Source organism: Buteo buteo, chromosome 7, assembly GCF_964188355.1.
Source record: "Buteo buteo chromosome 7, bButBut1.hap1.1, whole genome shotgun sequence".
NCBI classification, from domain to species: domain Eukaryota; kingdom Metazoa; phylum Chordata; class Aves; order Accipitriformes; family Accipitridae; genus Buteo; species Buteo buteo.
In genome coordinates, this window is record NC_134177.1 from 444,352 (window position 1) to 459,097 (window position 14,746).

Below are 14,746 nucleotides of genomic sequence, written 5' to 3' on the forward strand. Positions count from 1 at the left end.
TGGCTGCTTCTCACTAACAGTGACTAGCACCATTGTCATGGGGCTATTCCTGATGCCAGAGATTTTCTGGGAATTAATGATGATCAGGCTCTACACTCTTCTCTTACTGTATCCCAAGTTAGTAAGTTAGGCTGTTGTGGGAGACTTAGTTAGGGAAATTCTCCATTACTACTCCTTGCTCTAAAGAGTTTTTGTTGTTAAGATGGTCCTCTTCAAAGAAAAACAAAAAGGTATTTGTTTAAGCACTAAAATGTATTACCTCACTCAGTAGTTTCATTTGGAATAAACTTTCTGTGTGAAGCAGTTCTCTGTCACTTTTTTAAAGGCCATGTCCAGCAGACGAAGAGTCTGTTGTCCAGGTGGATCATAATGCAGAATCCCACTGAGTCTTTCTCCTCTAAGCTTGTGTGCTTGTAGCTATCCCACCAAACTTGAGTAGTACAGTCAGATTGTAAGAGCATGACACACAGAAATGAATGATAGTTGTTGTCTCTCAAGTTCTGTAGATGGAAGTGCTGCTATTAAATGGTCTAGGTTATTAGATAGTTTAAATGCTTTCTTTTAAAATGCAAATTTAGAAAACATCTCCAATGTCAGTGTGCTTATAAAGGCTTATAGTATGCTCATATAGATTAAGTGCATTTTTGTCACTCAGAGTATTGATGCAGAACATGTTATACTAGCACTGTGGTGAAATTGTACATTGATGTTGAGTTCTATTTTAATAAAATAAACTTGATAGAATATAACTGGGAAAGAGAAAGTGAAAGAGTAAAGTCAGTAAAGAGGTAGAGAAGACAAATACTGGTTTAATTTTAATAGAGACAGGGCTAGGGGAGAGAGGCATGGCAGTAATCCAGCCTGTATTTTGGGAACACCAGACAGGACAGAAGCCTCTATGTGTAGCTCGTGAGAGGTGGGAGAAGACAGATAGATGGGCATCTGGCCAGGATTCTTATCCAGCTCCACATCTTTCCTCTCTAGAAATCTCTATCCCTTTGTCAGCTAACTATTCCTTCAGTTCAGATTGCATTTCTCAACAGCACAAATTAAGGCTAAATCTCAAACTCCCACATACCGCAAGCTGTGGGAAGTATATATACAGGAATTTAAACCCCTTTAAAAACATCAGGAAACTTCTAAGGGGGAGGAAAAGTGTTAAAAGGTACAGTTTATGTGGAAATTCAAGGACTCCAAAATGAGCAAATGCTGCTTTTATGGCTCCTTGTGCAACTTCAGTTTATCCATTTGCCCTTTTGTGTAGAAATGGCTATATAGTTTAATAAATCATATTCTCATATTTTTCCCTTACAGAACCTTGCTTCATTCAGTATGAGAGTTGCATGCACTAAAAGACATAAGTCAGTTATGTGGAAGGCTGAAACTTCTTCCTCTCCCTTGCCTAACCCAAGTTCTTGGATGCTTGATTTTGCAATTTAGGTAGTAGAATTTTTACCTACATATGAGTGTGTATTAGGTAATTGCCTCTTGTTTGTATTAGAATCTGAAAGACCTGCATTAGATTAAATGTCCGTGGGCACATGGTATTGAGCATTTTAGGCTAAAGCTTTGCAGAGACACCATTTCTTACTACATTAAACATGATATTTAGCAAATGTTGCAGATTTGCACCATGTTGTTTATATGTATGTGAATTGTGAGAACATAAATTTGAGAGCCCTATAATAAGTGTGGAGGAAGTTGGTCTTTCACAGACATTCAATAAATTCTGTGGTCCTAAGGAATAGCCTTTATATCAGTCATGGAAATGACATTTCAACATGAATCGTGTTTGTTTTCTAGATCGGGACTCTCATTGGTGCCAGAAAAATGATTATTTGGAAGAGATAAGTGGAAAGTAATCTGTAACCTGTTTCAAAGAATACTGAGTTTCTAAGCTGAGTAGTGCTATGTATTATTATCTTAGGTGTTAGCATTCATCTTTGCTGGAAAGAATTGAAATGTTCAGAATTTAAACATTGTATCTTTAACATCCATGTTGTATTTGATGGGCAAATTTTGTGGCTTCAAGATAGATATGATTGTAAAATTGGCCTATTTTTGATATGAGAGATTACGGAATGAAATCTATTACCATTGCAGTTGATGCAGGTGTTAAATTTGAGAGCAAGTTCAAAATTCTGTTCATGCAAATGTTTGTTGTGTTTGGGTTGGTTTTTGTTGGTGGTTTTTTTTGAGGGTAATGTGATACTCTCAATGACTTCAGTTAAGGGTGCAGATATCATTGCTCATACAAGGAGGGCATTCAGGCCCTAAATTGTTTTTTTAATGTATTAAAAACACAAACCCAAACCTTCTTTGTGTGGCAAAGGAAAAATATAAAAATATTTGGTTTGCTTTCTCCTAACCCCTCTCTTCTTTTTTTTCTTTTTTTTTTTTAATTTGATTAATGATTAATCAGCAGTTTTAAAGAACAGTTTCTGTTAGAAAACATGTCCCTTTATTTCTGGACACAAGCTGTTGGTTTTTGCTGCTGGTTTTGATGAAGATTTATTAACAAAGCAGAATTAACTTCCTTTTAATGTCATGAGCTTGTGAAGTACTTTACAGAGTACTTGTGTTCTTTTTTTTAAAGGTCTCAGAAATGCACACACTTTACAGGAGACTACATCTGCTGTCCAGACCATGAGTCACATTTGAGCATTTGTGAATTTTAGTGAAGTTGATAGAACTAGTTTGTATTTGTTACCTGTTGGTATCACACTGGTTTTGCAAGTGTATATTTAGAATAAATGCTTTTAGTAGAATTCCTCCAGGTACATGAGGAATTTTGCCGATTTGGATTTATGCTAGAAGAAGGGAAGGTTAAAATTGAGAATGTCTAAGGATGATTAATATCATGTGAGTGTTTATTCCTGTATACCGCTTGCATTGCTATGTGTTGCCTAAAGCTTTTTGAAGTGTTACTATTATAATTTTTGTGTTTTATGCCTGTATTCTCATGGAGGTTACATATTCTTAGCAAAGGGGACTTCCATCTCTAAAATAATCATATAAATTAAAGATTGCTTGTTTCTCAAAAGTAAAGGTAGACTAGCATTTTGCGTACTTAATTTAGGAGAAAAGTTTTAACTGACCAATAGAGCCCAGTAAAATGACAGAGGAAAACATTTGCTATATGCCTTGACTCTCTTTTTTTTTGTTGTTGCAGATATTACATAAAATATGCTGTTGTCAATAGGAATGCTGATGTTGTCTGCTACTCAGATATACACTATTTTGACTGTTCAGTTATTTGCTTTCCTGAATCTTTTACCTGTGGAGGCAGATATTTTAGCAGTAAGTATAAGAATATTTTTCTACATAGATGAAATCTCTATAAAACTGAATCTTCTTTTAAGCTATTCTATTAATGAATCAGTTAGTACAATAAATGTTATAGCAGGTTGCTTGGAATGGAATTGCCTTAACACTTTAGTTCAATAAAAAAATAAATTGTACATTTTCAAATGAGCTTACAGATGGTGTGTGCTCAGATACCGTGGCAGTGAAAGCACTTAATTCCCTTAGTCATTTAACAAGTTCCAATCTGACCAGATATCCTATTGCATGTTATAACCCTGTTAAAAGAACTCCATAATTATTTGGTTTAGACAGCAATTTAAGTTTTGGTGATGGATGCCATTTTGTAGGGTAACTGTATATAAATAAATAAAGTAAAATAATCTTCTATGGCTAGTATAATTTGTGTGTGCTGGAGGCCTTGTCAGTAAAGTTTTTGTGTATATTACACCTAGATATATTTTTTTGAATAGCTGATAACCTCTGCTATCATTAAGAATAATTTTTTGGGGATGTGTAGGATTTTTAAATGATCAGACTGATAAACAGTGTAATGAACATAGGGTCAGCAGTAAAAGTTGTTGCTGGGCTATTTATTACCAATTTTATGTATCGTGTAGTTTTATGGAGGAAGTTGTATGTGTCTTTGTAGGATAGAACTTAAGCCACTGACATAATTAAACCTAAGTACTGTAGTTTATATATTCTCTGCTAGTTACAGTCATATCCAGGAGAGTTGATAATATATCATTTAATTTAGGATAACAGACTGAAAAACCCATGAAGCTAAATGTTAAAATAAAAATACTTAAAACTTTGTGGTAATGTGGGGTTGATGAATACTGAGTTATGTTATTTGGATCTTTGGGTTGTTACTGTTACTATTTGCTGTAGATAAAAATTTTAAGAAACAATTAATGCAGATAGATAATTGCTTTATTATGGAACTGACGTCACCATTCTACTGTGAAATTTTAAACTGGCTTTCTACTGTAAACCTGATTTCCCCTCCCCCCTTTCCACTCTCACCATGCCTGTGTTTCCTCTTTTCATTAAAAAAAAATTAATTTTAATTCTTGCTACTTCCTCCCTTAGAAAAGATATTTAAAAAAACAAAACAAAACCCCCACCAACCTCAAAAAAAAAAAAAAAGAAAAAAAAAAGAAAAAAGGCATTTTGGAAGTTCAGTTTAATTTTTTCTCTTTGAGCTTCTGTATGCAGTATTCTAAAATAATCTAAAAAATGAAGTGTCTTTTATTCTTGGATATTTGGAAGTTGCAGATCTATTCTGAGAATGTCTTTGAAGTAGGAAATGAAGAGGTGACCTAGACACTTACTAAAATTTTGCTGTGAAAAGGAGCCAGTTGAATGCTTGTGAGATACTCTGAAGAAGAGGGAATGTTTGCTCACTGTCACATGGAATTGAAGGCATACAGATATCTTATAATCTTGAGAGATTTCATGGTTTATTGATTGCCCATTTGGGGAGCAAAATCCAGGCTGAAGTTTTGGGTTTGCCAACAAAAGAAATTCTTCTTTTCCCTACTGATTTAGGTGTATTTTTATGCTTCTGTGTTCTCATGTAGTTGCACCCTCAAATGAAGGAATATGTTTGTATAAAGCACTGTTATGTGTATATGAAGTGCGATTGGTTATTTTTTAAATAAGGGATAAAAATAAACAGGTTTGTGTCTGACTCCTGGCTTAAGCTGGGGCTTGCTCAGTGATTCAGGGGAAAACTTACTGTAGCACGGGCTCAGGAAGGATGTTTTGAAGAAGGTAGCTGAGTGAATAGTGAGTATGGAGGAAGACAGTGTACTGGCGCAGAGCTGTGCTACATGATGGAAGGATGGAAGACCAGGAGGGAGAAGTTGTATGGAGCAGATTGATTATACAGAACAAAAACGCTTCCTTGAAATTTGCCTCTATTCCTACCTCTTTCCCCTCAATTTTATTGAAGTCTGTGGAGTGGAGGCTCCTTTGAAATGTTGCTCCTTTGAAAGAGTTAAGATAAATGATGGTAGTGTTTTTCTTTCAAGTATGGTTTGAGTTCCCCTGTCCAAGTGTGGCTCTTAGGAAATATCTTTTCCCTCTGAAATAAACACAGTCCTTACTTCACTGTTCTGTATGACAATTGGATGATAACAGTGAATAGATAAATATTTCTCAGTCACTAAACTAATAAAACTTACCAACTGATGTGCATTCAAGTCAGTTATTGTATAATTCACAACTTCAGCAGGAAACTAACTTTTTTTACTTTTAATGGAAAGAATTTTAGCATACATACAATTTGTACTTTTTTTGTATGGATTCTGCATTGCTTAGGCATATCATAGAGCTACAAAACATGAACAAGGAAAGGGGAGACAAAGCTTCCACAGTTTTGAGGTCTTTACAGTATTCCTCTGCTTTGAAATGAAAGCTTATAGTTAGTATAAAACAAAACTGTAGAGAGAGTTTTCAGCTACTAACCTGAATAGCTAGCGGGGAATTGAGAAGGGGTAATATATGGAGCTATTCTGTGCCTACAATAAACCACCTGTTAGAAGCTGTTCTTCCCCGTATGCAACTGAATTCAAAGCAAAACAGCAAGAACACCACCATCCAAAAAAAGCCCCACACCCAAAAAGCCCAGCTCTTCACATTTTTGCTTTTTTGGGTTGTTTGTAGTTTTCTCATCTGAATATATGATGGTATTTGAATTGTAGACAGTAGAAAGAAAAATTTAACATACAGATAATTTAATGAAAGACCTATTTATTACTTTCTTGTTCTGACAACTAGATAAGAATGATGCTGACGTGTGTGGAAGACAAGTGGAAGAAGCAATTTTGTGGTTTCATTGACAGTCACAAGAGGTCCTATGTCTGATAAATATTTTAATCTAAAAAAAATGTGCAGTGTTGTTTATTTACACTTGTTTTATTTCTGTCTTGTTGCAAACGTGAATTTTCTTTAAAATTTATTTCTCTTAGTATAACCTTGAAAATGGAACCCAGACCTTTGATGATCTACCTGCTAGATTTGGCTACAGACTGCCAGCAGAAGGCTTGAAGGTAAAAAAAAAAAAGTATATATCCTGAATATATATAGAGGACCATATCTGCTGAACACTACTTCTGTAAGCTAAAAAAGAGAAAAGTTAAATGAATATAGTATTGAGGAAAAATAAATACAGAAATGATTAATCTACTTCTCAAGCAAAACAAACGTACAAAGGGTCTGATATGAACTATTGCCTGTGAATAGGAGATTCCTCTCCTAAAAGAGAATTTTGGTAATCTGACCTTTTGTATGTAAGAGACAATTTGCTGAACATTTTTAATAAATAAATACATTTAAAATAGCTGAATGATGGGAATCTAAGTAAGTAAGTTTGGTAGACCATTGTTTTTTCTGAAGTTGGTGGCAATACTGATATATGATGTCAGTTACCTTGCACTGGTATCAGTGGATGCCAGATTGAATTTTGACTTGATTTATTTAAAAAAAAAAAAAAAAACCTGGAGGATTTATTGTCTCTGTAGGGTTGTATATTGGTGAGCCCTTTGGAAAGGCAAGAGAGATTATCTTCCTTGCATGTGGCCCACATTAAGAGTGTTGTATAAAGGAATTGTAGCTCATTTTCTTGGGGAAAATACAAGAACTGTTGTAGGTTTGCTTCCCTCTTTGCATGTCTTAAGCAACTGAATGGAGAAGCTCAAGGGCTGCAGTTCTGCCTTAACCCCCTGTGTGTTGTGCTACAAAGCTAGTGGCTATGTAGCATGTGGTTGATTGTGCACCCTTTCCTTACACAGCCTCCTTTCAATTGCATTCTGCACCCCATAGCAGATGAGAAGTTCCTCATTCTCCCAGTGCTCCTCTCAGGCATGTGTTACACTAATGCTATTTTATTTTATTCTGTGTCATTAAGTGGGGAAGATGTAGATAGCACATATAAACATTTTTGTTAGTTGTCTGTCACAGGGTCTTATAACCCAAATAAAATTGTATTGGGATAGGAATGCTGTAACACGAATTGAAAACTGGACATAGGATTTTTAACAGAAGGCACTAGTAAGTGATAATATATTGAATTAGCGGAAAAAGTACATGTGACTTTTTAAAAATTTTGTTAATCCAGTTTGATATATAAGAACTAAAAAGCATGTAAATATTATAGTGTATTAAATTGTAAAATGCACCTAGTATTAGAGAAGACAGAAGTAAGGTGTAAGGATTTGCAAATGTTGATGGAACTGGAAAGGGAAAAATCATATTGACATATTATGCAAAGTGGTTAACGTGCAAAAAATGTCAAAGATGGCTATAACCATGGGAATACATATAGGACTTGATCATTAGTTTGCACTAGATTAGAAATTCTGAAGACGTGATGTCTTCTGAAATACAGCAGCAAGCATGCTTTGTGCAGTGGGACAATTTCTTTTCCGTGTGTCTGGTGTGGTTAATACGCTTGGTATGTAGTAAGATGTGTAGATGGACTGAATGAAATTAATAGAAGGGAAATTATGTTCAAGGTGAAATGGGAAAGTACTATGAAGAAGATTAAATAAATATAGCTTCCGTAGACAATGATGAGAAGGCATGTTCTACTCTTTCTGATTTCTGCGAAGGTAGCAGCTGTCCATACTTTCTGGTGGCAGTAGTCAGAAACTGGTGTAAAGACAAACCCACTTCTATCTGTGTAAAATAAGATAGAGGAGATAGAAAATAAGTTATTTAAAATAAATAATACATAGTGACATTAACGCTGCAAACTGGTGTCACAGTCCTGCTGCTTAGAAAAGTATTTAAAAGCTAGATGAATGTCCAGTTCAGTTATAGTCTTCGCATCCTCTGAGGTAAGTTTGTTGCTGAGATTATGTAGCTGATGCTTGTTGTCAAATGCTGGTGTGCTGTGTTGAATTCAAGAACAGTGGGCATGCTGCATTTTTCTCTTTGCCTGACATAAGATGCCTATGCACTGACATGAACCATTTACTTTCTCTAGGATCACATTCTTGCAGTCAGTGTCAGTAAGTTTGTTCATTTCAGATAAATCTTATTTTCTGTTCCTTTCCTGTGCTTGAAACACTAATCTACAAGAAAAGCAATTCAGTTTAGCTGTCCAGTTTACTACTTGTGTGAAGTTCAGATTTCGTTACTTTATTTATTGTGGAAGTGGCTACGTGGAGTCAGTTTTGTGGCAGTAACTTGTTTGTCTGGCTGTCACTTTGAACAGTGCATGAGTAAGTATTTATGACTGAGATGTAGGTATTTTTTATTTTGTATAAGAATTCTAAGCTGTAAACACATTTAGGCAGACTACCTTCCAAGTTCCGGTGAACGGGAATTGCTATCATTTACGCACCTATGGAGACCATGAATAGCACGTGGGGGCAGAGAGCTGCTTTCCTATTCATTCTGACTGTAGCCTGTATGGTCCTAAAATCTGGCTCTGCATCATTGTTGATGTTGCAATGCTTGTGAATAAACACTACACAAAAAATGAAGCTGATGTGAAGGTACAAGGTTGGATCTCTCTTTGATTGCATGCTGTCCTTTTGATCCCAAAGGGGAATAAATTGCTATAAGAATTTGTGTAACACTAAGAATTTCTCTGCAAATGAAACTTCAAGAAGACTTCATTTCCATGCCCAGTGGGTTTTATCATGGGGAGAAGTGGTGTTAGAGCTGTATAGTTGTTTACTGACTATATTGAGAAACAGAGGGTGATTAAGTGATTTGCCCAAGTAGTGAGCCAATTTAATACATCAAAAATAGATATAAGGAGCTTTGATTCTAACCGTTCTAACTGTTGGACAGCTCTGTGTCTTAACTAAGGTAGATGTCATCACCTGTGTAGAAATAATAATGAGTTTCAATCCTGAATATAATACTAAAACTTTTTTCCTTGTTTGCATTAAGATTTTATTACTTAAAAAAATGCTATGTTATTGGTTGAAATAGGATGAAAATAGTATACTTTTTCAATGCTTATGATTAAGATTTATTAATATGCGACTTGTAAAACACAGTCTGTCAGATTCTACAATAATTTGTGCCAAAGCATAAATGTAGGTGCCTTTTTTTTTTTTTGGCTTGTATGCTCTAGTTAAAGTGGTCAGTCATTTGTGCCTGTGTTCTTAGAAGAACAGGTCCTCAATTAAAGATATTTAAGAATGTGTGGTAGCATTCAGAAAAATCCAGTCTAGTCATAGTTAGCTTTTGGTTTCGATGTATGCATTTCTTGAACTGTAAGATGATGTTGTGTGATTTGTGTAAAACTTCTCTGTAGAATGCAGTTGGTTCCAGATGTACCACTCAAGTTAAAAAAGAGTAAATGCTTTGTGTGAAACTACATAACATAAGTAGCATTTGCTATACAAATCGGGAACCTTAGGGACCTAAATTTGGCTGTCAGCGTAGAATTTTCAGTGGATATTGCTTTTAATTGTTACAGGCTCTGTAATGTTGTGCCTGTCACCACAAACTTGGCAAAGAACAGATTGCTGGTGCAGCTTCTCTGCCAAAAGGAATATTATCATTACAAAACCCTGTTCCTCAAAACAAAATTGCTTCTCTCTGTTGTAGGTTAAACTTTATGAATAATACATATTTATGGATAAAATGTAAGATTATATATAAAAAGTACATTTTAACTGACAATTTATATATATAAACTGTGTACATATATAAACTTATATGTATTTTATATATTTAAACTGATGGTTTATATGTATATATTATTATATAATATAGTTATCATATATAACAATTATTGTTTCTACAAAGGTGATGACATCTATATCTCTAAAGCTGTCAGTAAAAACTGAGTTTAAAGCTCTTGAGGATATATCTAGAACTGTAGCAATAATTTCGTGAGCCTGCAGCAGTGCAGCCTCTCGTGATCTGTATTTGCATAAACCAAATTACTTATATTCTTATCTTCTGGCAATTCACTGCTCTTTATCTGTGTGATAATTTGCTGTGGCTTTAAAACTGATTTAAACAAGTGTGAATCTTGTAGGAATAGTCTGATGTCAAATGATACTCCATTGCATTAGGATCCAAAAGCCTCTATCACACTGTGACCTTATTGCATGAACACCTTACAAAGGAAGTAATTTTTCTGAAGAGGTGTATTTCAAATGAAAGGTAGACAAAACCTCCTCTAGGTGTACAGTCTGGACTTTTCTGTATCTTGGTAATCAAAATCTGTTGTGAAGAGACTGACAGAAGGGAATCTAATGAATATAAATCTAATTATTAATTAACTAACAAATTAATATTAATCTAATTGATAAAGAAGCTCATTTTCAGGTGATCTAGAGATGTGACCAAGGAAGCAAGCATATTCTAGTAAAGGAAAAAGGGAAGGTCTGCTCTTTTTGGAGCTAGAACAAACACTATTGCACAGTATGTGTGATATTCTTTCGGCATTTGTCTTGTGTAAATTTCTGTCAGCAGTGTTTACAGAGCATTTACAGTAGTAGGGAAGAAAGTTCTAGGGAACAGGCAACCCTGAAGTCACAGTATTGTAAGTATACAACAGAGGGACTAGTGTCAGTGCATTCAGTATTCAGGTGAGCAGGTTTCCTCCAAGAGAAGCTGGAGAATTTTTCAGCAGATGTTAAAAGGGTGAGGTTAGGAGAGTTTCTACTCCAAACATTTTCAGTGGTGGGGTACTAACTCGGTCACCTAAAAACAATCCAGAGATTGCTTCGAGATTGGTATTGCCAGAATTTCCTACTTCTGTGAATCTTTCAACTGTAGCAGATTTGATGACCTATAGTCTTTGCTTACCATAGTAAACCAGCTATTTTGTATGCTAGTTGAGTGTTGATTTCACACAGCTAACTTTCTTCGGTTTCCCCTTCTTAGGCTACTATACTTCAGTTTTCTTGATTAGTCTCCATATGTCTTAGGATAATAGTTCCACAATATTCATGTAGCATATGCAGTCCTCTCTATGCTGAATTATACTGGAAAGTCTGAGTTATGAACTTCAGATGAGGTAGTTGGAAAAACTATATTTTCTTTCTAACTTTCTAATTCTTTACAGACATAAAGATTCTGATGAAGCAAAATAGTCAGGGATGTAGCAGAAATCTTGCTATGATATGGGACTGAGTTGATAATAAGAATTTGTTTAGCTATTGTATGAAAGCATACAATTTTCTGTCTTAACAAAAGGCTTGGCAGACAAGTATAAGGAAAAAGAAATGAAGTTCCTGTTTCTGTTTTCTAGGGGTTCCTAATAAATTCAAAACCAGAGAATGCATGTGAGCCTATAGCCCCACCTCCATTCAAAGACAACTCGACCAGTGTTTTTATTGTGTTAATTCGAAGGCTGGAGTGTAACTTTGATACCAAGGTAAGATTTTATGGTGGGTTTTTTTTGTTGTTTTTTTGTTTGTTTTGTTTTGTTTTTAATTCTCCCCACACTTTCTGTTTCAAAGTCTTAAAGAATTTACTGGTGTTTGAGAAGAATATCTATAGCTAACAGCAGGATAGATACTGATGCAGAGGGAAGGGAGAGTTTTATTGTCTACAGGAAGGCGAAGCAGTATTGTAATATGATTTAATTTAATATTACCTGTTTGTGACCTAGTTTACATGGCAAATAAGGGTGACGGATGCTGCAGTTTTATAATAGAAAGCATTCAGTAGCAATATCAGCTTTTCTTGCCAGTTAGATTCTTTGCTGCCAGGGATCGCAGGGGAGATTAGGGAATGGAGATAACATAAGAGCACCCAAAATCTGGAAGCCACTTTCCTGATTTGTTTTTTGTTTTTAATAGCTGGATCACACTGGGACCCCATAAACAATGGTTGTGTCACAGTTGGTTGATAGGGAGAGGACACAGTGCACTGCTGGGTAGAAACAGGCACAAGTGGAATCTTTTTAAAAGGGTATAACAGCTAGATGTTATATTATGAAGTACTTAACATTATAAAAATTTTGACCTGTAGCTGAAGTGTAGTATTCTCTGTGTTATTTTAAAAACACAAAATTTTTTGTGTTTGGCTAGAGTATATGGTTTTCTTGAAAATGACCCTGATATATGGGGCAGCAAAGGATGTCTTGAGGAAAACAGGGCTCTTCAATTTGTTGTTGACTTTCATGAACCAACTGTACTTGCTGCCATCTGGTATGTTCAGTTATGTGGTATTGTGGTTAAACATGTAAATTCTTCCCAGACTGTAGATTCCAGCTGTAGAGGCAGCCTCACTGCTCATGTAATCTACCTTCACATCAAACTCAGGAATGTCATGTATTTTGTACTGTGAATCCTGTCACCATGTGTGTATATGGCTTAGTGGGAAAAAGAAAGGGAAATGACACTTGTCTTTTTCATGTCCTTTTTGACTGTCTAATTGCTGCCCCTAAATTGATGGGACATTATTACTGCTGAAGTCACTGTTAAAGGAACAGGTCAGAATTTTTCTAGTGGAATACATTTTTAATCAGAAATATGTCAAATGCTTGTTCACTGAAAACAACTTGTTTTGTTGAAGAAGTTGGCATTGTGGCTGAGCCTTCAGCTTTTTTACTCTGGGTGCTAAACCAGAAAAATCACATCTCTGTTGCTGGTCACAGAATTCTGAGATTCTGAGAAGCTTTGGAGAGCCGCATAGCTGAAGGCAAGAGTCAAGCATGGAGAGACATGCAGAATTGCTTTTCCACATAGCTATCAACTTAGTAAATGTGAACTCTTGTATTTTAGTTTTACACATCTTGGTTTGCCACACGCAGTCAATGAGTGTTCCTTGCAGAAAACGGAAGATTTGTACATTATCATTGAGGTATTTCTATGGTCAGTTCTTTAAGGATTAAGTTACGCTAGCTCTGTAAGTAAGCATTTTTTGGTTATGTTTTATATTTCATGTAATAGCCACAGAAAAGTGGATTCCCATACATTTCTTTATTAGACAAAGGGCAAGGTAGAAAGTGGATCAGAAGTTCCAAGGTGAGCATGGGTATCTGTGTACTCACTGGCCAGTGAATTCACTTTTATATTATGTTGTTAACACTATTGCAATATTGTGTTACATAATTTCCTACATACTACAGCATTTTGCCCTGAGGTTTCTGCCAGGGAGTGGCATGTGCACTGAGATGTGAGTTATATTACATACCAGCTACTTGACAGGATGTAGATTTTAAGAAAAACTGGAGTTTATTTGAAAGTCCCATCTCTTCCTGTTTTACATTGAAAACTGCAAATACAGATGCATTGCTGTTTCTTGGTTTTTATTGTGTATGAATCTTTACTAGGCCAGAAACAGTCTCCTCTTCTCTTCCATCTCTCTCATAGCATCTAGTGATTTTTTTACAGAAAAAATTGTCACAGTAGGAGAAGGGTAAAAGCCGGAAGCAAGTAGAAGCAGTTCAGAGCCTTTTGGAATGTCTTCTCACTTGTTACAACTGATTTTTACTGCTGTCTGTGTTGGTGACTAGCATGGGAAGGGACTCGTCAAGAGAGGGTGGTGCTGTGCTTTCAACTGCATAATTACAAAACTTACTTCTCAAGCCTGCATTTAGGGTCTGTTCATCAGTGACTCTGAAATATGTTGTTGACGACATGTAGGAAGCATCATGTATTTTCTGCCAACATAAAAGGTCTGTTCAGCAAAATAAGCATCATGTAAAATTGTGCTACAATGGAAAAACTTATTAGAATGGTCTGGGATTATATGTAATTTAAGTAAATGATACCTCGCTATATTAAAACTGTCTCTTAAGGCACAAAAGCCAGCAAATACATAATTAAACTTTACATAATTTTATGTATGCACTATGGGTATTTTCTGTAGTGAGATAATACTGGCCGAATTCCCAACCATGCATTTATGTTTACACCTAAAACTGTTTGGTTTGGGGGTTTTTTGTTTGTTTTTTTTAATATTGGGATTTCTCAGGGTATCTGTGTTTTCCAATAACATTGTTCTGCTGTTTGGAATATAGTTGTTAGGAGTACGGGGAGAGAATCTGAATTGAAGGTGCTCTGCGGCACTGTTGAATAAAGAGTTGATTGTCTTTTTCTTGTACTGGAAAGCTACTATGCAACAAGAAAGCACTTTCTGAAGCTGTACCATCCTGCTTAGATTTATCTTAAAACTGGGTTAATGCTTCAGTTTTGGTGCACAATTAATGGTTTTGTCTTTGTGACCCTGGGTAGCGAGGGTGACCTTGCAACTTCACAGTATACTTGAACAGGCAATTGCTACTGCTTTTTTGCAGCTAGACGGTGTCGTTAAGCCTGTGCTTGTTCATGGTAGCTTGTGCAGAAGGTGCCCGGCTGTGATTGTTGTGTTCGTGTCACTCTTTACTCGAGTAACCCTGTGTCAGCTGAATATCCTGTAAGCATATTTATGTATGGTTTTACACAAACACTATAATTTTATAATCAAATAATTAAACTAAGAGTCTATATTATATGTAAGTGGCAAA

At 35.5% G+C, this 14,746-nt stretch overlaps 1 protein-coding gene across 2 annotated transcripts in view; it reads left to right on the top strand.

Moving 5' to 3' along the window:
• RNF13 (ring finger protein 13) overlaps positions 1-14,746 on the top strand; it is a 44,689-nt gene that overhangs the window by 3,650 nt on the left and 26,293 nt on the right. For both annotated transcript variants that reach the window (XM_075031162.1, XM_075031163.1), the window contains exons 2-4: positions 3,173-3,300; positions 6,282-6,362; positions 11,540-11,665. In XM_075031162.1, coding sequence (XP_074887263.1) covers positions 3,187-3,300; positions 6,282-6,362; positions 11,540-11,665 — 321 coding nt within the window. In that variant the 5' untranslated portion in view covers positions 3,173-3,186. The remainder of the gene's footprint in view (positions 1-3,172; positions 3,301-6,281; positions 6,363-11,539; positions 11,666-14,746) is intronic.